The 26,557-nt window shown below is 41.8% G+C and overlaps 1 protein-coding gene across 1 annotated transcript in view; it reads right to left on the reverse strand.

Annotated features, from left to right (window-relative positions):
* Positions 1–26,557, reverse strand: part of CTTNBP2 (cortactin binding protein 2) — a 111,579-nt gene that overhangs the window by 30,283 nt on the left and 54,739 nt on the right. Inside the window, exons 6-10 of the mRNA XM_066591818.1 lie at positions 23,781–23,880; positions 17,992–18,139; positions 15,182–15,424; positions 4,996–5,113; positions 1,848–2,120 (exon numbers count right to left, since the gene is read on the reverse strand). Of these exons, the coding sequence (XP_066447915.1) occupies positions 1,848–2,120; positions 4,996–5,113; positions 15,182–15,424; positions 17,992–18,139; positions 23,781–23,880 (882 nt within the window). The remainder of the gene's footprint in view (positions 1–1,847; positions 2,121–4,995; positions 5,114–15,181; positions 15,425–17,991; positions 18,140–23,780; positions 23,881–26,557) is intronic.

Genomic DNA, 26,557 nt, shown 5'->3' on the forward strand with positions numbered 1-26,557 from the left:
GAGGTGGATTTTATCTAAACATAGCCTAACATTTTATTCTAGAGCCCACAGTATTCTTTTTGCACATTAGGCTTTATTTCTAGCCTTAGTAATAATCGTGGTAATCTATTTTCATATTGATACCCGATTAGCCATGTAAAAAACAGAAGCTGTATGGAAAGCATGTGTTTAAACTGAAACCATACATAACTGCACAGAGTGATGTCCATGTAAGGAATGCATTCATACAAACTGCTCTTTGGACACTAATTATGCAGATCTGATGCTCTATAAGCTAAAGCCTCGTTCACACGACCACTGTTTTGTAGGTGCGCAAAAAAGAAATTGTACCTACACTGTGCTAAAAATCGCATGAACAGGCAGATGCTCCAGGAGGAGAGAGAGAAGAAGCCCCGCAAGACTTCAGGATTTCCCCGTAGCAGGGAGATATTGAGCAGGGCTATGGGGGATTAACCCATAGCTCCGCTCTGTCTCTCCCTGCTATGGGTTAATCCCCCAGAGTTCCGCTCTCCCCCTGCTATGGGGGATTAACCCATAGCTCTGCTCTGTCTCTCTCTGCTATGGGTTAATCCCCCAGAGTTCCGCTCTCCCCCTGCTATGGGGGATTAGCCCAGAGCTCCGCTCTGTCTCTCCCTGCGATGGGTTAATTCCCCAGAGTTCCGCTCTCCCCCTGCTATGGGGGATAAGCCCATAGCTCCGCTCTGTCTCTCCCTGCTATGGGTTAATCCCCCAGAGTTCCGCTCTCCCCCTGATATGGGGAATTAACCCATAGCTCTGCTCTCCCTCTGTCTCCCTGCTACGGGACTAACAGGAGTTTAGAGCAGGAGATTTTAAATGTGCTTCTGGGGAGCACATTTTAAATGTCCTGCGTTAAGCAGCGGGCTGTTCCCTTGGTCAGCAGAAATCTTCTTTCCATAGACTTCTGCTCACATAGCAGTCAATGGAAACTCCTGAGCAGCGTACCCAAAATAGGTGAGGTCTTATCTTTTCTTGCACGACGGACCTTAGATGCAGACATTGTAGCCACGCATGCCCTATCTTTGATTGGTGCAAGTATTTAGCACGTCTAAAATTCCTTCATGTGAACGCTTCTCTAGGAAACCATTGTTTCTTATAGAAGCGCTCTTTTCATGCGCCTCTAATGCGTGAAAACAGCGCTCGTGTGAACAAGGCCTTAGGAGGAGATGAAACAGACTGTAAATAACAAATTTTATGAACATTTAGTGCCGAACCAAATAAGAGATAATGTTACATATTTTAATATGGAACTTGCTTACTCTGTGTTTAATAAGATGCTCAAAATGTGTCAACTGCATCTACTTGTTTACAATCTTTTAAGCTTAGATTTATAAATCAAGCTATAGGTGAAATATATTCCACACCAAAGATCTGAAACCCACTACATTGCAATGCAGGCAAATGGGTTTTCCAAAACATTTAATCATACATTGCAAAAACCAATCTGTGCAGCCCTTTTAGTATGCAGCTTGCTCTATTCTGCTGCAGAAAGCTGGTGGATTTCCCCCCTGCCATTACAAATCTGTCACTACTCTGTCACTATAATCAGGTTACCATAATCTAACAGATTAATAGGCATTGATCAAATTCAGCAACTATTTTTATAATTGAAAAATATGAAAAAACTCATTTGTATCAATTTGTTTTTCTTTTACTAAAGAGGATCACACACCTCCACTGCGGCCCAGTACTGCAAACTATCATATCAATTGATCAAGTAATACAAATGCATTGATTTAAAACGGGTAAAATAACACAAATACACAAGCGTGCAACAATGTCACTACATTTACGCAAGTCATACATCTCACATACGAAAATTCCAATACCTAGCTTGAATGACAGGTCAGTGACTGGACCAAATCCAAGGTTGAATTCAGCAGAGTTATTAAATGTCAAGACTTCTTGGCTTTCCCATCCATCAGACGTAATGACACTGAAGTGGTTCAATATGACCTGACTCACAGCTGCTGAGAAATCATCCCATGTTGTGTGTCTGAGAATGCGCAGGTAGCAGATGCCCTCACTCTCAAAATCACTTGGGCAGTCGCTTATCTGAGTGTTATCATCCAGAAATATCTTAACAGGAATCCGGAGTCCATCTGCGAATAAATACACATCCATTGCAGTTATAATGTGTTATATTCGCTGCAGTAACTAGTGACAACATCATGCGATCAAGACAAGTATTTGGGGATATTTAGTTCAGCTGGGATGTGTGTCATTTGAAGAGATACTCTGCTTAAAGGTTTCATTGAAAGAGGTAGTATAAATGAAACATGTACATATTTTTTGGACATTTCAATCTGATTAGTATCACATCCTGAGATGTAGAATGGCAGGTCTACATTGTTGCTGCCAGGCTCCTTTATCCTTCTGTGCTGTCAGCACAGTGCCAATCGAGTCGAAACTGAACAGATGAATGATGTCTAGCAGTTTGGTTACTAGGAAACGACTTCCTAACCGTCACGGTCTTTTCAAAGGGTTTATCATCAGGCAATATGTTCCTACAAAAACCATTTTAAATTAATCAGGTATTCAGGTTCAAGAGCAATTTCTGATAAATACTAGGGGCAACAAGGTTTGGAATGACTTAAACCTACAGCTTTCTATTACTGTTGTTTGAACCATATATTTGAAAAAAGTAGGTGAACTACCTCTTTAAAAAGATTCACATCATCATGAAACCCCCATTTTTGGGATCTATGTCCCAAGACCTTCAGTAAGTAGTTGATTTTCCTTACAACATCCTAGCAGATGAATGGCCGTCCATGTAATATGTGGTTGGTCCGGAGCTGCTGCCCATTAAGGTATATGGACAGGGGTTGACTTGATGGTATCAACCCCTTTAATACAACAATGCTAGAATATAAATCCTAAAGATATCATACATATAAGAGTTTTGTTGTCAGGTATTTGGAATCATTTGAAAATTGCATGGGTACATGTCATGGTCTTCACAATGGAGAACTGTGGTTGGCTACTTTCTTACCCTGACTTACCAATGTGACTGTAGCCAACAAAAGTATTCTACTACCCTCACCAGTGTTCAAGGGACCAGAGATATGGGAATTATTTTCAGGCTCCTCACATTGGGGAGCTAGGAAAATGCCTCTTGGAAGCCTTACCATGAGAGGCAACACATGTAGCTGCAGGATGTCCTGATCATATTGCTGAGCTGTCATTGTCCCTCTTAACACTACTAGGGGTGACTGACTGTTGTATGCGATGGCCCCCCAAACCATCACACAAGTGTGCCGCTCCACAGCAAATTAAGGATTGAGGTGCTCAACCCTAGGTCTCCAGAGACAAACACAGCCATAGTCCGTGCCCAAACTAAACTTGCATTCATCACTGAACACAACCTAGTTCCACTCAGTAGCAGTCCAGTTTCGTTGTTCACGACACCACTGCAAACAGAGGCAACGGTGGATGGGTGTCAAAGGCATTTCACGTAATGGACACCGTGAGACCAAATGTCCTTCAGCCTTGCACCTGGAAAAGGTTCAGACAGACACAGGGGTGTAACGATGGTGATACCAGTTTCTAGATGGCACACAATAAAACAGTTGGAGCTGTATACGTGCCCTCACACATCCACTGGTCCCAACACCGAACAATCTCGACTTTAAAACCCAGGTGATACGACCATCCATCTTCTCACATTCTAATAATGCACCGCCTTTCAGATTCTGTTAACTAGGTGAAATCTCTTTGATTCTGTCATAGAGGCATCTATTGGTTAATAAGCTCTATGCAAGCGGAAAAAGAGGTCCACCACACAAAAGTAGCCTCTGAGAGCCTTTTTTCTTGGTCAAGAGTGGAACAACTTTTAGGGCCTCAGGTGACAAGACCGTTCATCTAATCACAACTCATCACTGCATGCCGAGTTTTACAGCAGAACAACAACTTCTTGATGCTTGATTTTTTTTGACAGAGTGTGACACAATCAAAAGCTCTGCTTGTCAGCCCATCTCTGAAGTATATTACTTAGGAATAAATAGATTAAAGGGGTTGTCTCGCGGCAGCAAGTGGGGTTATACACTTCTGTATGGCCATATTAATGCACTTTGTAATATACATCGTGCATTAAATATGAGCCATACAGAAGTCATTCACTTACCTGCTCCGTTGCTAGCGTCCCCGTCTCCATGGCTCCGTCTAATTCTGATGTCTTCTGGCATTTTTAGACGCGCTTGCGCAGTTCGTGCTTCTGGCTGGTGAATGGGGCCGCTCGTGCCGGAGAGCTGGTCACCGCGTCGTCATCGTAGCTCCGCCCCGTCACGCGTGCCGATTCCAGCCAATCAGGAGGCTGGAATCGGCAATGGACCGCACAGAGCCCATGGTGCACCATGGGAGAAGACCCGCGGTGCACCATGGGAGAAAACCGCAGTGCATCCCTGGGAAAGGACCGGCGGCCATCTTAGGGAGAAGATTTTTAAAACTTCATATTTCGTCAGATCGGTGAGTAGCAAGCGGTTTAAAAACTGCTTTAAATTGCTATTTTATGCCAGGGGGGTGACAGGGGGAATGGGGTAATGTAAAATGTTGATGTTTGCCGCGAGACAACCCCTTTAAAGTACTATTCAGTAATGAAAATAAACTCTACTCTCAGGAATTAGAGGTAGAGCAGACAAAATATCTAATCATAGCACAGTACTATATATTACATACTATATGACTGTAACGGGTGTAATCATGTCTGCACAGCCTCCACTAATGGGTGCAAATGCAGAAGAAGATTCCATTCTGGAAGATATTACAACCCCTGGTTACAGTGTGTTAGGATTCTAAAAGGAGCCACTATTATATTGCTTAGATACTTCTGAAATTGTGTCTTCTGAAGATAAATAGATGTAACGTGATAATCTTTCTCCCCAGACAGTAATAGGATTATGTGGTAAGGCTTTACGACTATGTGCGACCTATACAGTTTAAATGTTGAGCCACCAGAATAAAATGACATGGTTGACTCACTTAGATTCTCCAGGAGCTGTTTGCAGTCATCTGTTGCCACATCGTGCACCGTCCGGTTACACTTCTCTTTCTTTTCTGGCTCCAGCCCAGAGTGACTGCATAGGATTTCTAAGCAATCCTAGAAAAAGCAGATTAATTTGAGGAGGATTAGGGACAAAATGTCAGAGACAGATCAGCTCATCAATACATAACAATTTCTTTTACTATGTTAAAAGTGGGTTCTCCCAGAATCAAGCGTTTTCACAAAAATCGCAGTAACCACATAGCAAGTAGAAATAGGCAGTCAGATGTCCAAAACAACTGACTTAATTCCCCCTTCTATGTTTTTTGTGACCCCATTCTCCCAAGTGCCTCTCTTAATTCACCAGGCAGGCTGGACATGGTGAAAAATAGCCATAGAGTAAAATGTCAATAAGGGAGATACCTCCTCAGTGCCACCTATTAGAGGGCAGCAATACCAAAAGTCAATGTTAGACTCATTATACAAGCCTTGCAACAATGACCAAGAATTGAAAGCAAAGTCAGAGCCCATGCACAAACAGCTGTTTTAGGGTTGTTGCAAGGCTTGTACAAAGAGTCTAACATTGACTTTAGGTATTGCTGCCTTCCAATAGGTGGCACTGTGGAAGTATTGTTTCATCTCCCTTATTTGCATATTACCCAGAAATGGCCTTTAAGTCTCCTCACTCACTGTCTAGGTGCTCTCCTTAAGGAGAAAAGGTAAAATTTAAGATACACACCAACATATCTAAACAGATTCTATCAATACATATGTTAGGCAGGTGCTGTACGTCCAATCTAGTTATGTATGCTCACTGCGGCAATCCTCGGCCTCTCTCCCTTGCTGACTGCACCATAATAGATGGCATCTGTATAGGTAACTGCAGAGCGATCACGGACGGCTGTCCCTGCTCCTGCACTTTGTAAATATAGAGAAGACACTCGGGTTACAGAATCCAAGAGCAAGGAAAGCCGTAAGTAAGAGGAACTGATTGATCATGCAGGTACTTTTACGTGATATTCTGAACAGGATATATAAAATGCTTTTCATTTGCAATGTTACCATTGGTGAATACAGGGATGTTGCAAGGTGCCTACTCAGCTGCAGCTAAATCACCCGCGTATTCGTAGAAAGAGTGAGCAATACATGTATGTCTTCTCTGCACATACTCGCCCCAGACAGGAGACGGTAAAGTGACAGTGAGCCTCAGCACAGCAGAGAAAGAAGTGTGCATGCTTGAGTGCAGATGAAGAACTACTGAAGGGCATCTCTAATAGCAGGGAAGGGTAAACAGAGCGATCTGTTGGGGTTACAATAAGGAGGATATCTCACAAACAGTACTTCTTCCAAAAGTATATGTATTGGCTTTTATTTCCAAAATGAAAACCACTGAGCCACCATTGTGATCTTAAAAATCCCCCTTCAAATACAGTTAGCTAAAAACAAACAAACTGGTGTAGTAGCTAAAATATCACTGAGAAACATTAGACCTTTTATTTTAGGGGTCTCGTGTGGTGCAGAGTGTTAAAGCAGCAGTATACAGTCCTAAGCTCTCGCTCACGACCTGAAGGTTGCAGGTTCCATCCCCGCATGGTTTCAGGTAGGCGGCTCAAGGTTAACCTGGCCTTCCATCCTTTAGAGGCCGGTAAAACCCAGCTTTCTGGGATCTAATAAATTTACCTGAAAGCGCTGAGGAATAAGTTGGTGCTATACAAATAACAAATCCCTTTCCTTTCCCTTGTGTTGTAGAAAACTAAGCTTCAGAAAATTTAAAATACTTAATATTCATATTAGAATAACGTTTCTGACATTGAGGAAGTGTTCAAAGGCTGGACAGACATCTGTCTGGGATGATTTAATCCTGCACTGAGCAGGGGGTTGGACCCGATTACCCTGGAGGTCTCTTCTAACTCTTAACATTCTATGATATATACTTCTTGTCAAATAAAAAAATCTATCCTCTAGGTTGTACTGCCTCTAGATAGGATGAAAGATGTGATACAGACAGGCATGGAGGCTTTAGTACCCTGGGAAATGTTCCTTGGAAGCCCTGTCATGAGAGGAACACGTGGCTGCAGGATGTCCTGAACATATTGCTGAGCTGTCATTGACCGACTGTTTTATACAATGCCCTCCCCCCCCCCCCCTCCAGACCATCACACTAGCAGTGGTGGCAGTGTGCCGCTCCACTGCAAAAGCAGGATTGAGGCGCTACGCCCCCCAGTGACCAGACACAAACACTGGAGTCGTCAGTGCCCAAACTTAATCTGGATTCGTCACTGAAGACAACTTGTTTCCATTCTGTAGCAGTCCAATTTCATCGTTCATGACATAACTATAAACGGAGATGAAAATGGGTGGGTGTCAAAGACAATAAATGTAATGGGCACCATAAGACCTATTGTCCTTCAGCCAAGCGCCTGTAAAGGGTTATGACAGACACAGTGGCCTGTGACAATGTGCCACCTGTATCTGGATGGTGGACAATTAAACAGTTGAAGCTGCTCGTGCAACGATCAGACAATCCTCTCTACTGGGGTCTGTCGAAGGCGTTCCGATGCCAGGCGCCTTGTGTGCATACCCTCACACTGGTCCTAACAGCTCGTAACAGCAAATGATCAGCAATAAATCATTATATTACCGCTGACCAGATCTTTCATTTGGAACTGAAAATCACTGTTAGTCTGCTGCTACATCGTTTAGTATAAGCAGACGTACGATTTGCCGAATAGAAAGAACCCCTAATAGGCTCATGATCTGGTGCTCCCAATTTCTGATTTGGTCTCAGAAATGTGTAAACTTAGGGCTTTTCACATTGGCGATCGCGATGTCGCCGCAAGAAAATTGTGGCAAAATCACAACTTTTTCCTACGATTTTTGAGCATCGGCGCTGATTTCTCTCGAAAAAACATCATTGTCACTTGCAATTTTCTCGCACGATTTTGTTGTGATTTTTTAGCGTAAAAGTCAATAGGACCTTCTAATGTTAAAAACTCATTGCATAAAACTTGTAAGTTTGTGCTTTGCAATGCGATAAAAAGGAGGCTCCATAGGGAAAGATTGAACATGACCCCCCCTTTTTTTTAGCGCTACAACGCATGAGTGAAAACATCGCAAATGTGAAGGAAACCATTGAAAACCATTGGTTTCATAATTCTGCGTTTTCACTCACTCTTGCATCGCACGATTTTATCGCCAGTGTGAAGGAGCCCTAAGGCTGATATCACAGAAAGCAGATTAACCCATGTGTGGGAAGAAACTAGTAAACGGAGAAAACCCCTGCAAACACATGGAAAACATACAAACTCCATGCAAATGCTAGCCACTGAGTCACCATGCTGCTCACGGTTCATATAACAGCTATTCCAAATACTTGCCTAATAGCACTAAATTATAAGCCCCCCATACAATGACATTACTAGACATTTGTGCAGGATAGTACAGTATTTCAGACACTGGCCCCCTTAAAGCCTTATGCAAGGGTGCCCACTAGCAAAATGTCAGATACAGTAAATCTATTACAATACTATTAAAACTCATTTACACCAAAATATTAAGAATTATGTGTTTAACTTCTAAAACAAAATTCTATTTAGTAAAGCAGATGAGAGCTAAAGAAAATCTCCAAAGACTCCACCACAGAGGGAGCCAATGACTAGCTGCATATATTTATTGCTTCTGGCCAGAAAACATTAAATCTCTCCAGCAGAAGAAATCTATTATTCATACATGAACAGTGCTGAGGAAGATCATAAATAAAAAATCTTAAGGCTCCAACAAGATATCATTCATAGCAAAGATTCTTATTTAAAAAGACAATAAAAACTAATATATAGACAATCTTTCGGTATGTAACACAGCGGCAATGCTTTCCCATATCTTATTGCTACGCAGAAGTGTTTTATCTGCCCTTGTATAAAACATTACATGACTTGCTAGTGTCTGACTGGGCATACAACACTTCATTATAGGAGAAGCTGGCCATACACATTAGATGGATAGTGGACAAACCTACCGGCAGGTGTCGGGGGAGATAAGGATTGGGCAGTCAAATTAAGAACATATCCAAACCTTGTTCTCAGGGAGTTAGGCTGCAGTTAGGGATGTCTGCAGACATTGCTTCGCTGTTACTACCCTATCCACAAGACTTGCATACTTGGCCAAATCATGTACGCATGTGCATTGGGGTTGGGGGTAGAAGAGATACAGTAGATTTCAGCTGGACAAGCTTTAAGATGACTGCTACCTAATGTATATGGCCAGCCTTGCTTTTGGAAGCAGATTGCTCCGGAATAAGTTGAGCTATACAAATAAAGATTATTATTATTACTTCTGTAAAACATTTGCAAGTTGACAAAGATAATTATACATTTTGATGTTAATATATGGGGCTGTTGCACAATGGACTGCTTTACTTTTACTTCTGCATTACTCCTTGCAAAGCTGAGACTCTGTTCACATGACATCTTTGGCCTTCGTTTGACATATACGCCTGGTAAAACTCCCAATATGTCCATATTGAACAAAGGCGTGTGACTCAGGCTACCGTGTTAAAACAAACAGAAAATAAAAGTATACTGTGCAGTATTCTTTCCTTAATACAGTTGTATGGAATTACAATCTACTATACTTTTCCATACCTTTTTGTCATATACTAAAGTACACTGGCCAGATGGAAGCAAAAAGGATATAGATACACCCTATGGTTAAACTGGGCATCTAAGCCCCCACTGTGATGGTGGGCGTATTTAACTGAATATATCAAATTTCTAAAATGTTAGCTAAAGGCTTTGACAACAAAATATTACAAGAGTTCACAAGGCTAGAAAGGACAGTATACGAATATGTGTAACAGTGGATGGCTATAGCTGTTGACAGTACCTGAGCTGATACATATGTATATGTATATATATATATATATATATATATATATATATATATATATATATATATATATATATATATATATATACAAATAATAAGCACACCCTCTACAGAAGAAGAGGCTTGTATGCCTCAAAGCACATATCATTTTGCTGCTATTACAATAGTAAAAGGGAAAACAATTTAACCACTTTGCTTTGTTCCTTTTTTCCACCATGTGATGAGGTTCCACCATATTCCCAGCATCTTAAAACTTTGAAATTTTCATGGTCAAGTACACAGGCTGGATCTCACAAGACACACGCAGTACTTGCAGAACACGCATGGGCATTTATAAATGTGTAATTGAGATATCATTTGATGCTCCCACAATGATAAAGGGGAAGGAAAAATTGGCGATGGGATGGTCAGGAGCTAACTAGTAAGTGGTAAGAGAGAGTAATGACAGGGGCAGGAGATGTACTGGGTGGAGACTAATGAAGCTAGAGGGCATAGTGGGTACGTGTCAAACAACCCAAGATTACAAGCACATTACAATCTGGAAACTGTAGTTGAAGATTGTTTTCCGGGTTGCTGAAATGCCCCAAAGCAGAAAGTGCCAAGAGACAACAAGCAGGTGCTGCTTTGGAACATTGTGGCATTGAACTCCATGGCCATACCCCCTTACCACCTCTGGGCTGCACATGAATTTTCCAATCCTATGACAAGTTTTCACTGGCTGCATCATTTTATGCCATTACTGAAAAATACCTTTAAATCTTCTTGCCCCACTACAGACATGGCAGATGTGGGAGACTCATGCTCCAGTTGTCTCAGGCAGACACAGGACAGTAAGGAGGAGAGGGGACATGTCTCAGCTTTTGGTCTACAGAGATGTCCTAATCTATTTCTCAGTTTTAATTGCAATAAGACAAAATAGGATCAAAGGAAATGTACAGATGAAGAAAAGAGTTACTGTTTTTTTTGTGCATTTTTATGATTAGTGTTCCTTTAATACATCTTAAAGATTAATTCCACTCACACAACCACTTTCCTGTAATTCAACAACAGTAAACTACCTTCAAGATGTTCTAAAGTCAGCTCCACAGGTATTAATGACTTTCTGTATCAGTGACCACACTGTACACAAGTTATAGACACAATGGTGAGCATTTATCAATAATGGCACATTTTCTGCCAATTAAACTGGAGATCAGCTGGCAAGAACTGTGCTTTAATAAAAGGAGAACACCCGTCAATAAATCTGGTGGAGGAGGAATAATTGGTTTGAATTTCTTTCCAGAGATGCTACAAAGAGACGCATATTTGCACCACCAGTTTGTGACTTTTCTTAACCAACCGTGTAATTTCACATACGTAATGCAGGCGCATCCCTGCATCCTTATAACAGCTGCAAATCGCGGCCTGACTACAAGTCTGATCACCCAAGCGAACAGCCTCAGTGGTCCTTATGATCTGTTTAGCGGGGATGATCAGACCAAGGATGCTCATGCGGCCTTTGACTTTGATGACAGAGTGAAAGTCAAATGTCGCTATTTTTCTTTTTTTTTTTACACAAATTCTTTGCAGAATTTTGGAATTGATTTTTTAACCTCTACCATTACCTCCAAAAATCATAAAAAATGTGGTCCATTGTACATGGTCACTGGTATTGGCAGTGTGTCACATATACATTCCAGGGTGGATCATGGAGGTGCTGCTCACTTATTATATCATCATTGTGTGATTATAGGACAGCCGTAATAGTTCTTGGAACAGCACTGTCAGTTTGCTTATAAGAGTACTACCCTTTTGTCATAAATCAACTTAACTTCCTCTGGACATAAACAGACAATTTTGTCAGATCCTCCTGATGTCAGCGGGGTTTGACAACAATCTAATATATACAATTGCAATACCACTGTCCCCCAATTTCTTCTGCTCAGATTTGGCATGTTGGATTTTACCAAGGTTGCTTTGTTCAAACGGGGCGTTAATGGGGCTACAAATATCTGGCAGCTACTTATTAGTCTCCGTAGAGCAGTAAAAATGTATGCCTGACCATGATCTTTCTCTTAGGTAATGGTGCAGGTATACAAGGAGAATGAAGTTCTGTACTTCAGTCCGCTACATATCAATAGGTTTATTTTATTACAGGTTTGATCTACTCTTCCCTAACTCCAATGTCTTGTTACTGGGAGGGTCTGAAGTGCTGGAGGGCACTGGGTGGTGGATGATCAATTGCTTGTTTTGCTCCTCTAATGATCTACTCTTGTATAAATCAATCTTGCACTTCCTATTACAAATGCAAAAGTTCTCTGTTTATTTTTTGCATTGCCCAACATTTCACATGAGAATCTTTTTGCTCGTTAGTTCAATTACAAAGCAATGATAGTTTGCAAAAGAATATTGGGTAGTAAGCCTGTAGTATTCATTTGTTGTACTGTACCATAAAGTATCCACCATGTACAATAACCTCTTTAGTAAAGCAGTTTCCTCTAAACTCCTGTCAGGTGAGCGGAGGGCTGTATTGTTTCCAGCCTTTTTCATGCAAATCCAAATGACAGGATGATAAACATTTGAAACAAAACGCATTTCTGTGAATAATCTGCTTGCATTAAAAAAGACCCTTGAAATACTCAAACAATGGGCCACTGCACTTTGAGAGATGCTATTCAGTACTATCACTTATGACTGCGACTTAACTTCTCCTGCTGAGATAAAACTACAGAGAACTGTACAGTGAGAACAAAGGAAAGCCTGAAAACTAAAGACAGTACTAAGAAAGTCATTATTATTTTAATGACATACATAGAAATTACTTTTTTGTGTTAACCCTTTAAGTGTAATGGTTCTCCAGATTCACAAGTATTAGTGCCAATCACGTACAGAGAGATTTCTTAGACTATCTATTAAGGAAAACATTAGAGGGGTTTTCCAGTGAAATACTATTAATGACTTCTAATCAGGATAGGTCATCAATAGTTGATCGTTCGAGGTCCGCCAACTGATCAACTAAGTGGGAGCATGCTGTCAGCGCCGCAATAACACAGAGGTCGGAGCACAAGCCTCCGTGCCGACCTCTGTGTAGTGGCCGGTGCTTGTAACTGCAGGCATGGCTCCCATTGAGGTCAATGAGAGCCATATCTGCAGTTACAAGTGCCGGCCAGTACATGGGAGGTCGGCGTGGAGGTTTCCACTCCAACGTCTGTGTATTTAGAGTGGAAGTCTCTGCGCCGACCTCCCATGTAGTGGGCGGTGCTTGTAGCTGTAGGCATGGCTCCCATTGATTTGGTCTCCAGTTACAAGCACCAGCCACTATACAGAGGTCAGCGCGGAGGCTTCCACTCTGACCTCTGTATTATTGCGGCACTGACAGCATGCGCTCGCTCAGCTGATCGGTCGGGGTCCCGAGCGGCCGACCCCCGCCAATCAACTATTGATAACCTATCCTGATGATAGGTCATCAATAGTATTTCCATGGAAAACCCCTTTAATTCTATGTATGGAGCCAACAGGGTTAAAAAGAAACCAAAAACACAAATTAATCACTGTATTTTAACGTTCTGTAATGATATTTTGCAGTACAGTGCTTCATTTATAGATTTTAGCTTGACTAGGACTATCATGATCATTACGGACAACAACAGGAAATGCAGTTTCCTAGGCTATCACTATCATGTGGACAAATGAGATAGCAATTGGTCTGGAGTCCTGTATTTACCCTTGGGTTTGAAAGAGAAAAAAGCACAGCTTTGAAGTGGGCATTGTGGCTTTAACCCCTTCCTGTCACAGGACGTAAGGTTACATAATGGCAGGGTGGTACTTCAGGCAACATGATGTAACCTTACGTCATGTGGATTTCATGGGATCTGAAGAGATCTCGCGGTATCCAGCAGTGGGAGCTGGCTGTTACTGATAGCTGGCCTCCCGCTACAACAGTGGGGGTGCATTGGGACAGTGACACCCGCTGTTAACCCCTTACACGCTGCAATCTATGTAGATTGTTTCATGTAAAGGGCTCACAGAGGGAGGGCGCTCCCTCTGTGATGTCATTGGACACCCCCACCCTGATGTAAATCGGTGAGGGTCGATAGGTTGCCATGGCAACAGGACGCCAGCTACATGCGTTCTGCTTTGCCATTGCCTATGATCGCTTTAACCAGTGATAAGGCATTGCAGTACAGAAGTCCTGTAATGCCTTACCATAGCGATCATAGCTGCTATGGATTGGGCCCAGTTCAGAAACCTAAACATTGCAAAAAAACTAAAGAAACAGTGTAAAAAGAAAGAACATTAAAAAAAAAATAAATAAAAAAAAAAAACTTTTTTGCTCAATTTTCCCCTATTTATATGAAAAAAAATTAAAAATTTAAGAAAAGCCCCAAATGTGTAGTATCATCATGTCCGTAATGACTTGTGCTATAATTTGAGCACACTAATTATCCTGCGCAGCAAAAAATAAATAAAAAATTGGGGGAAAAAAATGCTAATTTTATTCATTTTACCTCCAAAAAACCCGCAAAAAAGCGATCAAAAAAGCCATATGTACCCTAAAATGGTAAAAATAAAAACTACAGCTTGTGATGCAAAAACAAGGCCTCAGAGCTCCAACCATGAAAAAATAAAAAAAAGATATGTGGCTTTGAATGAAACAATGCAAAAATAATTATAATTTCCAAAAGAAAAGGGTTTTTATTGTGTTAAAGTGGAAAAACCAAAAAAATTATATGTTGTGGTATTATGTTTTTGGTATTGTTGTAATTGTACTGAGCCGCAGAAAAAAAAATGTATTGTGTCATTTAAACTTTTTGACGCGGTTAAAAAAAAAAAGTAAAAAACAATGGCAGAATTGATGTTTTCTCTCCCTGCTCTCAAAAAAAATAATAAAAGCTTTACAATACATTATATGCACCCAAAAATGGTACAAACAAAAAATATAGTTTGCCACGCAAAAAACAAGCCCTTATACGGCCACGTTGACGGAAAAATAAAAAAAAGTTGAAATGAAAATCCGCAAAAAATAGTTGCATCCTTAAACCCAAAATAGGTCATGCCCTTACGGGGTTAATGTATTAATAGCCGCAAGTATGATACATGTTTGGTAATAGTAGATCTAAGATTGCTGTATGTGGACTCTACTTTGTTATTACCCATGCTTCTCTAAAAAAAAATGTATTCATCTGGTAGAGCTTATACTGAAACAATGCATTTAGATAGAAAGACGTCATTGGATAAGTTAATGATTAAACTCCTTGGAAACATTCTAGAAAATCTAACCTTATACGCTACATAACAAGAGGAAGCTTTTGAAAAGCATACCTTAAAACCTTTAGATGCTGCAATATGTGCAGCTGTCCATCCCTCGCTGTCTGCACTATTGATCAGTGTTGCAGAAATGACAGGTTCGAGATTACTGTTGTCCTTGTTCTTTAGATCATAAAGTCTCACATCAAATTCCTTATGGGAATCACAAAGACTTTGGCTTCCATGATGATACATAAGGAGCTTAAGACAGTCTGTATTCCCAGAATCTGCTGCAGCATGAATTGGTGTCCAGCCAGTCTAGAAATGTGGAAAGTAATGTAAATGCAATGCTAAGAACTATTTAAAATCAATATAGGGCTTAATGCAGACAATAATGATCTTCAACACTCAGCAGAAGAAAGTACAAACAAAATAAAGCTCAGATCAACTTTCACAAGAAGCTGACATATAAAAAGATGTTTAAGAATTTTGTTAAAACGCAATCTATCCACGACTCAGTCATTTGATTTTTTTTTATATTACAGGTATAACAAGCTGTGCGACTGCGGGAGCTATCACATGACTGGGGCGCATTTTTAGAGATTTTTAGAGATTCTCTTAAAAGTCACAATAATATGAACTATGTCTGTTTCAAATTAAGGGAAACTGGTAAAATAAAAGTGTACCATTTAAATTCTACATTATAATCATTGTTTGCAGAGCAGAGTTCAGAAAAGTTAGGATTGGCGTTGAATGCGACACGGCGTTATAGCTCACTTTGAGAAATACAGCTGGGGCTGCGCTTATGCTCCCCTTCAGATGTAAGATAGTGAGTAATTAGGGCATATGGATAGGGATCATGCCAATGGGAGACTTCTTAAGATACAATGAAACCGAGCAATACAGAATGTTTTTGAGAGTAAAGACTTTAATATGCAGCAATTATTTACTAGTGGAGTAGCAAAGACAACCTGACATTTTTTTTGCCATTTTCACATCACCATTAAAGGGGTTGTCCCTCGAAACAAAGTGGGGTTATACACTTCTGTATGGCCATATTAATGCACTTTGTAATGTACATTGTGCATTAATTATGAGCCATACAGAAGTTATTCACTTACCTGCTCCGTTGCTAGCGTCCCCGTCTCCATGGTGCCGTCTAATCTTCAGCGTCTAATCGCCCGATTAGACGCGCTTGCGCAGTCCGGTCTTCTCCCTTCTGAATGGGGCCGCTCGTGCCGGAGAGCGGCTCCTCGTAGCTCCGCCCCGTCACGTGTGCCGATACCAGCCAATCAGGAGGCTGGAATCGGCAATGGACCGCACAGAAGACCTGCGGTCCACTGAGGGTGAAGATCCCGGCGGCCATCCTCACAAGGTAAGTAAGAAGTCACCGGAGCGCGGGGTAAGTACTACCCGTTTTTTTTTTTTTATCTCTGCATCGGGTTTGTCTCGCGCCGAACGGGGGGGCTATTGAAAAAAAAAAAACCTGTTTCGGCGCGGGACAACCCCTTTAATTATGTTCCATTGAGCCAAATAAACACACTTTTAGGCCTTGGTCAGACGTACGTTTTTTCGCGCGATTTGCGCATGCGTCCGGCGATTTTATAGAACCATTGCTTTGCAATGGTATCGGACACATATGCGCTCGTCCAATTAATTATAGAACAGAAATCGCAGATCGCACCTATCTGCGATCTGCGATTCCTGTTCTTCTCTATATGCGCTCAATGGGCCGGCGGCAGCAGCGCTGACCCCATTGAGAACATATACTAGACAAATCATTCTCCTCTTCCACAGCTGGAACAGTTGTGGCAGAGAAGAATGATGTTTGCCCATTGAATTCAATGGAGTCGGCAATACAGCCGGCTCCATTGAAAGCAATGGGCTGCCGGCGAGCGCGGGATGAATTTTCGGGAAGGGCTTAAAAATATAAGCCCTTCCCTGAAAATCATCCAAAACTGTGTAAAAAGTAAAAAAAAAAATATACTCACCTTGTCCCAGCAGACGGAGTTCAGCCGCGGCCGGCCGGCAGTTCTCCTGAACTGCTGTGAGTAGTATTCAGCAGCCGGGGATTTAAAATCCCCGCCTGCTGAATGAGCTGCCTCTGATTGGTCACAGCCTCACCAATCAGAGGCAGCTCTCACTCACCCATTCATGAATTCATGAATGGGTGAGTGAGAGCTGCCTCTGATTGGTGAGGGCTGTGACCAATCAGAGGCAGCTCATATGAATGGGTGAGTGAGAGCTGCATCTGATTGGTGAGGGCTGTGACCAATCAGAGGCAGCTCATTCAGCAGGCGGGGATTTTAAATCCCCGGCTGCTGAATACTACTCACAGCAGTTCAGGAGAACTGCCGGCCGGCCGCGGCTGAACTTCGTCTGCCGGGACAAGGTGAGTATATATTTTTTTTTACTTTTTACACAGTTTTGGATGATTTTCAGGGAAGGGCTTATATTTTTAAGCCCTTCCTGAAAATTCATCCTGAGATCGCCCGCAGCCCATTGCTTTCAATGGAGCCGGCCGTATTGCCGGCTCCATTAAATTCAATGCGCTGGACAGCACTGCAGTGCTCCGGCCCGTTTCTAATGAAACGCGGCTAGGAGCAGATTTTTCGGGCGATTTTTCGGCCCCTTGTCATTTGCAGATGCGCATCCGTCATGCGATCCGCAAATCGCGGTGTGACCGAGGCCTTAGGAGTTGTTCCTGCCAATATGGCCTAGTTGCCTGCTTTCATAAAACCTAAAAGGACATAGCTGAATAGCTCATCAAACTATTGCCTACAGATATGTGGATCTTAGTTGAACCTCAGGCTCAATGGTCTAATTTTACAGCAGCAGCAAAACAGATCTATCTAATTGGGGAACAGTTGCATGATTATACTCACATTTGTCGTAACATTTAGATTGGCACCACAGTCCAGCAAAAGTTTAACAGTTTCACAGTTTCCATTTTTACAGGCCAGATGTAATGGGGTTTGTCCTCCACCAACATAGTCGATGTCAGCATTGTATGCAAGTAATTCCTCTGCACATCTAGGGAAAACAGCAACGCAAAATTTCTAATTGTATTAAAACATATTACATATCATGCCTATAAGTTAAAAAAAATATCAAGATTTAGGCAGAATTCCCACGGGCGAGTGAAACTCAAACCAATATCACACTCTTTAATCTGTGACGGCAATCACACCTATGTACATACAATTTTCAAGTGCATTTTTAACGTCTGGGGGAAAATCGCAAGCATTTTCAATAGTTAAAATGGTAAAAATTGCATTGCACTTTCATGAGAGTGTAATGTGATATCTTTGAAGAAACCATTGAAAATACTGGCGATTCTTTGCCAGGAATCACCCAAAAATAGGGCATCCTTTGATTTCTCTATTTCGGACCATTGGTCCAAGACAAAAATGTGAATACACAGATTGAAATAAATAGGTACTTTTCATGTGCGAGTTCAATCCATACTGCTATCAGACAGAACCTGCGCATAAAAATTGCCCATGTGAATCCAGCCTTAGGTGCTGAAAAAATCTTATGTGTTCCCTGCATCATCTGTCAAATGTATGTCTAACAAAAGGTCAAAAGTATAGATGAGCGAGTATACTCGCTAAAGGCAATTGCTCGAGCGAGCATTGCCATTAGCGAGTATCTCCCCCGCTCGAGACTGCAGGTTCGGGTGCCGGCAGCAGGCACGGAGCTGCGGGGGAGAGCGGGGTGGAACGGTGGGGAGATCTCTCTCTCCCCCCCCCCCCCGCTCCCTCCTGCTGACAGCCGCTACTCACCGCTCCCTCGCGCCGCCACCTGAACCTTCAGTCACGAGCGGGGGAGATACTCGCTAAAGGCAATGCTCACTCGAGCAATTGCCTTTAGCGAGTATACTCGCTCATCTCTAGTCAAAAGTCATTAAAGCTGACCCCAGTTTCTAGCCACTAAATAATGTATATTTCTATATTTTATCTAGCATTACACAAAGCACATTTCCCCATGAACCTTTTAGTGTTGCTTTCCAGAAATTGCTTTGAGTCTTAAAACAAATCTGTCAGCTTCTATGAGCCACATAATCTAAAGTTATGGGTTCATAGGACCTCAAGTACGGAGCTCAGGAAACTGACACTTGGGCACAGGTTGCAAAAAAATCTAACCTTGGTGGATATTTAGAGACCGTGCTAGCTTGCTGTGTTACACAGCAATCTTTGGGACTATACTATTCTTTTAGATAGCTCTCTAATCTCCCACCATGAATGTATATAATTTTTCTATATTTGTCAACTGTTTAAAGACTGTTTTTATAAATTTAGCTTGTAAATAGACCGGCAGCTCTGTCTCCGAAAATACATCAATTGCATCTTTCAGCTATTTAACCATATTCACAGACTATGATAAAAAGCCAGCCACATCTCAACCCCTCGAGAAAATTATTATCTGGCTGAAGAGGGAATCACTAAAAACATAACCTTTATTTACTCATTAAAATATATTTAACATACAATATCAAAAAGGTTCAGTGTTGTTCATAAATCTTGCTGCTTACGGTACAATATTCAATCTTAACTCGATTATCTCACTTTTTGAGTTATCTGAGTATCCAATGATCACATATAAACGGGGAAGAAGTATCCATGAAAACAAAACCTAGCTCCCTAACTAGAATAAATAAAATAGTTGGGCATTTCAAATGTGCCCTATATTGAAAAAGGAGATCTCTTTAGGAATGCAAGTACTGGAAAGGAGTATAACATTAGGTACTATGCCAACTGCAAGTCATTTGGCATAATCTATTTAGTAATTTGCCCCTGTCCAAAAAACTAAGGTCGGCAAAACATTCCATCAATTTAGGAGGATAATTTAATACTGAGGAAGGAAGCCCAAGGGATCCTCAGGCTGCAAAGCAAACAGCCAAAGGGGCTAAATGAGATGCAATCATATAGGGGTTTTATTTTATACATTCTGAGCAGTATGTTTTATGGAGTAACCCTAAAGTTTTCTGAATTCAAATAGTTTTGACAGTCCAAAATCAGAGGGAAAGTGAAATATAGAGTTTTATGGTCTAGATACTAAGTACATCATACTAATAATGAGATCTAAGTAAACTCCCTGCTAAAAATGAATTATCCCTGAAAACTAATTTGAGGTATAATGGTTTAATGGTTAAACGTAGAGATACATCAAATTTAAATGGTTAACGAAGTACTGCCGTATGACTAAATGAATAAGAAGCAGCCATCTCATGGGATGTGGTAGCTTCCCGGTTCCCCTTGCAACAATAAGGAGGAGTATCACACCAGACACACAATGTATGTGTCCGATGCGATGACACACTGGTCACGTGATCGGTCTTCACTGATGACTTGGTGTCTTTGGATTGGCTATGTGTCGGACAAGCATTATAATGAAGGTGGCAATCTACCTTTTTTATCTTGGCGTTTGTTTAGTATACCCAGGCTGACAAACAAAATTAGCACATGCCGCTATAGGCTACATTCTAGATCATTGCCGCTGTAGGCTTACTTAGGCATTATACTTAGTGTTCGTGATAATCCATATGTGAAACTAGTTAGTACTATTCCATAACACTATGTTCTATTATGTGGCAGAAATAGGCTATCTTCAGACCACGATACTTTGGTATATAGCAGTAAGAGCACATGCTTTTATTTCTTTGCGGTCTAAAGCAATAGAAGAAAATGGTGTTTCTGGGTAAGTCACACCATAATGTTTATGGCTGACTGGTATGGATGCATTTGCTAAAAACGTCACTGCTCTGAAGGTACAAGACACTAGGACATATTTTTGGAGCAACATCTCTCTTAAAGTAACTGATTCTACATACAAGTTATGGCACCTATTAGCCGTAGGGTTAAACTGATTTACACAAACGGTTTAAAAACCTAGGAGGCTATAGCAGATGTTTATGAGACATGCACAACAGTATTGGCTTGGGGAATATGAATAAAGCAAAGTCACTTTAAAATATTTATTGCATATTGTGATAACTATTTGACAGACTCCCGGGGAAACAATAGTAGAAACGCGTTGGGTCAATTATCTGTATAAATAATGAATGGCTTATTAACTCATATTAACAACTCAAAGAGCTTTTGCTCATAACAATATACCGACAAACCGTCACTAAGGAGTTACGATGAAACTGTATCTAGCTTCCATATATCGGAGTGAGAGAAACAAATAGGAAGAGAATGGAGTTGTTATTTGTATAGCGCCAACTTATTCCACAGCTTTCAGGTAATTTTTGTTCACTACCCCCCAGCAAGCTGGGTACTTATTTTACCGACCTCAGGCTGAGCCAACCTTGAGCCGGCTTCCTGAACCATACAAGGATTGAACCTACAACCTTCAGGACATGAGCGAGAGCTTAGGACTGCATTCTGCTGTCACTAACACTTTGCACCACACGTTGAAGACCCAAGACCAAACAGGAAGAACCAAGACTCTACTGATGATCAGTTATATATGATACAACTATATATACCTCCAATGGGAGATTTGGCGTATCCTGCATATAAGGAACACTGTTCAGTTAAGACTGAATATTGTAGCCTAAACAGCAAGATTAAATTACACAATGATCTTTGGCCACATGACCCCTGGCGCAAGCAAAAGTTGCCATGTAACCCTAGCCTTCTATTTACCTTCAAAGCTGTGGCTGCATGCATTTTAGTCCTAATTAGGAGCACGCCAATGTAGTTCGCTTTCAAAGCTGTGACTGCATATATCCTGCGGACAGCAGGCGAACAGTGGGGAAGGTTTCATATCCCTGGACTCGGCTCTTAAGCTCATTACCTTAGTTTATGAGGCATATAGGAGCGGACAGAATTAATAGAACACTAAACCTAGAAATGTCATAAAAGTAAACAAAATAATCTTGCCCATGCCATTTGTCAGTTTGCAGCATTTTCTCTATATTCGTGAAGCAGTCTTGCAGAAATTCTGCAGAGAGTACAGATCTGTCCTGCAGACAAGGCACAGTGGGGAGGCTGCTGCAGGTACCAGGCAGCATCAGAAAGTGGTGCAGGTTAAAACACAACCATATCTGAAAGAGTTACATTATTGACAAAGACCCAGTTTTTGCTGTGGGTCGAAACGTTGCTGCTTGATTATGTTGAAGTTGCATGCAATAAAGTAACTCACTCTTCCAGATATGGTTGAGTTTTAACCTGCACCACTTTCTCTGATCTACCCCTTGTGGAGGTTGTCGGCAGGAGTGCTGCTGGAGCTACGTATTTTTCATTTCTTGCACATCTGCATTGGAGGTTCCCTTCGGAGCCTCCGGCACAAATCTGGCATAAAATCCTAGATAAAACAGCACAGCATGATGCACTATTTCATTTAGGAAAATGCCAGAGGGCATAGTGGAATATGGATGTACCCCATTATAGGCAATAGGGTCTGTTCAGAGCCATTTAATACTGCTACAGGACGGATCTGTTCAGGTAGGGATTCAGCTTTCTGCTCCCATAATGAAGCAGGAAAACAAAATAACAAACTGAAGCCCGAACCTTGGTATGAATGTGATCTTACAGTGGCACACAGGACAGTGAGAAGGAGGGGAAACGTGACTGAGACAAGAGGTCTTTATATATTATTTATTAGTATTAGCTGCAATATGAGAGAAAACAGAATCAAAAGAAAGGAGGAAATGCAGGGATAGTTATTTTTTGTGCATTTTCTATGTTTAGGGTTCCTTTAAAAGGGGTTGTAGGTTGATATGAACATGATATTGGGGAGGTGCTATCTGAATGACCACCATGTAATAATACTACAGTTTTATGTCAGCGGACATTACAATGGAAAAGGCCAGAAGTTTCAGGAGCGGGTTTAGGATATCATATTACAGGGCCTGTCTGTAGCAAGACAACCCCTTCAGATCAAATTATAGTAACTTTAAGGCCTGTTTTCCACAGACGGATTTCCGCTGCGTAATTCGCGGCAAAAATCTGCTGCGTTGCCCCGCAGCTATTAGGTTCTATTGAACCTAATAGCTCAGGGCTCACGGTGCGGAATTCCACCACGGAATTCCGCACCGTAAAATCTCCCATCCTCACCCGCGGCATGATCTATTTGCCGCGGGTGTACGCGCGGACGGCTTCCATTGCATTCAATGGAAGCCGGAAGATAGCGTGAAATCGCCTCTCCGCCTACCGCGTCATGTGATGCGGTGGGCGTGTCATGTGACGTGGCCGTCACGCCGAAGCGTCATGCGGGAGCGAGGATGCCGGATCCGCAGGTAAGTTCGGGGGTCTCTAGTGGGCGCCATGACAGGCTCTGCCGCGGAATTCCGCCGCGGAGCCAGTCACGGCCGTGTGCAGTTGGCCTTAGTGGGTAGGCGTAAAATCTAATAATTAAATTATGTGCCCCTTCTCTGGCTGACTCCTAAAAAGGTAATCATAAGTGTACAGACCAACTCCAGTATCGTCAGATTTGAATGAACACTCCTAATTGTCCATATTTATTAGTTTTCCTAAATCATGGTTAGCAAGTTGACCAATGTATTATAAGACAACCTTACTAATACGATTCAATAACCTTACCATTGCCTGGGGTACTATCTCTGTGAATGTATGCGTTATACACAACTTTACTTGTAATGAACACTTCACATACACTTATCTAGAAAATGAAGGTTACACTTGATCAGTGATTTTCTGCTTACTTTGAATGTCCCTGAGCAGCTGCTGTGCATAAGGCAGTAAAGCCACTTGAAACAGTAGCATCTACTCGTGCTCCTGACGTCAGCAGCAACTTTACACAGTCTGCAAGTCAACAGAAATAGAACATGAGAATGCAAAAGAAAAGAAAAAAGGCCAAGAAATGTGTTGTGGGGGCAGAGCAAAGTATCGGCATTTAACTGTACCATAGCTGCAAAGAAACAACACATTATACACACTAAATGACATTTGCAAGATATTATATATACATATGCACAAAAAAAAACAAAGGAAGAAAAAAAAAAAAAACTTAACTGCATTCATATTGACAAGAACCTGGCATTTTTTGTAAAGAAAAAAAAAAGACTGTGATATAATCCATGCAACAGAATTATTACTTTTTTTGCAACCACAGTAATGAGATTTCGTAAGCCTGGTCCAAATGTGGCATTGTTAATGAAGACTTCTAGTGCGGTTTCTAAGCAGCAATTCTGTGGCAATTTACACTACAATACATGTGGAGTGGGTTTTCAAAATCTCATCTTTCCCTAGTTCAAAAAAATTAATTCCTGCAAAAATATAAGCATGCTGCAAATTGTCAGGTTTGCAGCATACTCATTATGCTGCAGAAAAGCCATCGATTTTTCACTATGGATATCACCCTTTATAGTGCATACTTTAAAATCTGCTTTCAGATCTATGCTAAAAACCAAATGTAACAAATCTGGAGATTGCCGTGGATTTCTGGCAAATTTGCTGTTGAAATTATCTGTCGTATCTTAAGGCCCATTTACACGGAAAGATAAAATTGCTCAAAAAAACCCAAAACGCTCAAATGACAGTTTGAGTAACAGTTTTGAGCGATTATCTTTGCATAACTCTAATTAGTTACTTAAGAGTTAATGCAGGTGGAGCAGGTTACTGCGGCAATAGCTCTGAGAACAAAGCAGATGTTTTGTATATGCAAACAGCAGCAATGTTCTCGGAGCTTTCAGCTGGTGTCCCGCTGAGAAGTGCCAGAATACTATCAGCGCCGCCCAATGAGAAAATCAGTGCACGGCACCGATAAGAGTCATCAGTGATTTCTAGCTTGCTAGAAATCACCGATGAATGAATAGTGCACAAACAGTGCATGATGGCCACGCGTTTAGACAGAACAGAAAGCCATCTTTTGAGCGAATTTTGAGCGATAATCGCTGCGTCTAAATGGGCCTTTAAACGTAACCTTAAAAGGAGTTGGAGAGATACTATGATTGCAGTTTCTAAAATATGTTCACATCTGCATCAGAGGATTCTTCAGCGGTTCCATCAGATTTGAGGAAAGAAGAGAGCTGCTACAGCACTATTCTTCCTGTCAAAGTAGCCTACACCACAACTAAATCCATAAAAAGTCGATGACGACTGTTTGGCACTGGTGGTATCTATCACGCACCAGATCCAGCACCGTGTCATGGTTTCCACTGTAAACCAGAACCATGTTGCAGATGTGAACAGAGCACAAGTCCACCATCAAATCCCAAACTCTGTTACTTTGTGTCCATCTGAGGGACATGCGCTAGATATAATACACATACCGAATTTAAGAAACAGAAGTTAAAATATGAAAACAGAAATCTAATTGGTTGTTACAGTCTAGAAGGCAAACTTTTCTGACTGTTCTGATAAAGGACTCCAAATATCAGTAATAGCATATAGACAGAATTAGCACTTCACTCTTAGGCCTTGGTCAGACGGGCGTTTTTGCGCGCGATTTGCGCATGTGCATGCGATCTGCGATCTCTTAGAACCATTGCTTTGCAATGGTATCGGACACATGTGTGCTTTTTATGCGCTTGTCCGATAAATTATAGGACACAAGAAATCGCAGATCGCGCCTATCTGCGATTCCTTGTGTTCTATTATATGCACTCAATGGGGCCGGCGGCAGCAGCGCCGACCCCATTGAGAACATATACTACAGAAATCATTCTCCTCTGCCACAGCTGTAACAGCTGTGGCAGAGAAGCATGATGTCTACCCATTGAATTCAATGGAGCCGGCAATACAGCCGGCTCCATTGAAAGCAATGAGCTGCGGGCGAGCGCGGGATGAATTTTCGGGAAGGGCTTAAAAATATAAGCCCTTCCCTGAAAAGCATCCAAAAAGGTGTAAAAAAAAAACTCACCTTGTCCGTGCAGCCGGAGTTCAGCCGTGGCCGGCCGGCAGTTCTCCTGAACTGCTCTGGGTAGTATTCAGCAGCCGGGATTTAAAATCCCCGCCTGCTGAATGGGCTGCCTCTGATTGGTCACAGCCCTCACCAATCAGAGGCAGCTCTCACTCACCCATTCATTTGAATTCATGAATGGGTGAGTGAGAGCTGCCTCTGATTGGTGAGGGCTGTGACCAATCAGAGGCAGCCCATTCAGCAGGTGGGGATTTTAAATCCCCGGCTGCTGAATACTACCCAGAGCAGTTCAGGAGAACTGCCGGCCGGCCGCGGCTGAACTCCGGCTGCACGGACAAGGTGAGTATATATATATTTTTTTTTTTTTACACATTTTTGGATGCTTTTCAGGGAAGGGCTTATATTTTTAAGCCCTTCCCGAAAATTCATCCCGCACTCACCCCCAGCCCATTGCTTTCAATGGAGCCGGCTGTATTGCCGGCTCCATTGAATTGCAATGGGATGGACAGTGCTCCTTTGATCGTGGCCTTTTCCCCGAAAACGCTGCTAGCAGCAGATTTTTCGGGCGATTTTTCGGCCCCGGTCACGCGATTTGCGGGTGCGCATCTGTCATCCGAT

This window comes from Eleutherodactylus coqui, chromosome 2, assembly GCF_035609145.1.
Source record: "Eleutherodactylus coqui strain aEleCoq1 chromosome 2, aEleCoq1.hap1, whole genome shotgun sequence".
Classification (NCBI taxonomy): Eukaryota; Metazoa; Chordata; class Amphibia; order Anura; family Eleutherodactylidae; genus Eleutherodactylus; species Eleutherodactylus coqui.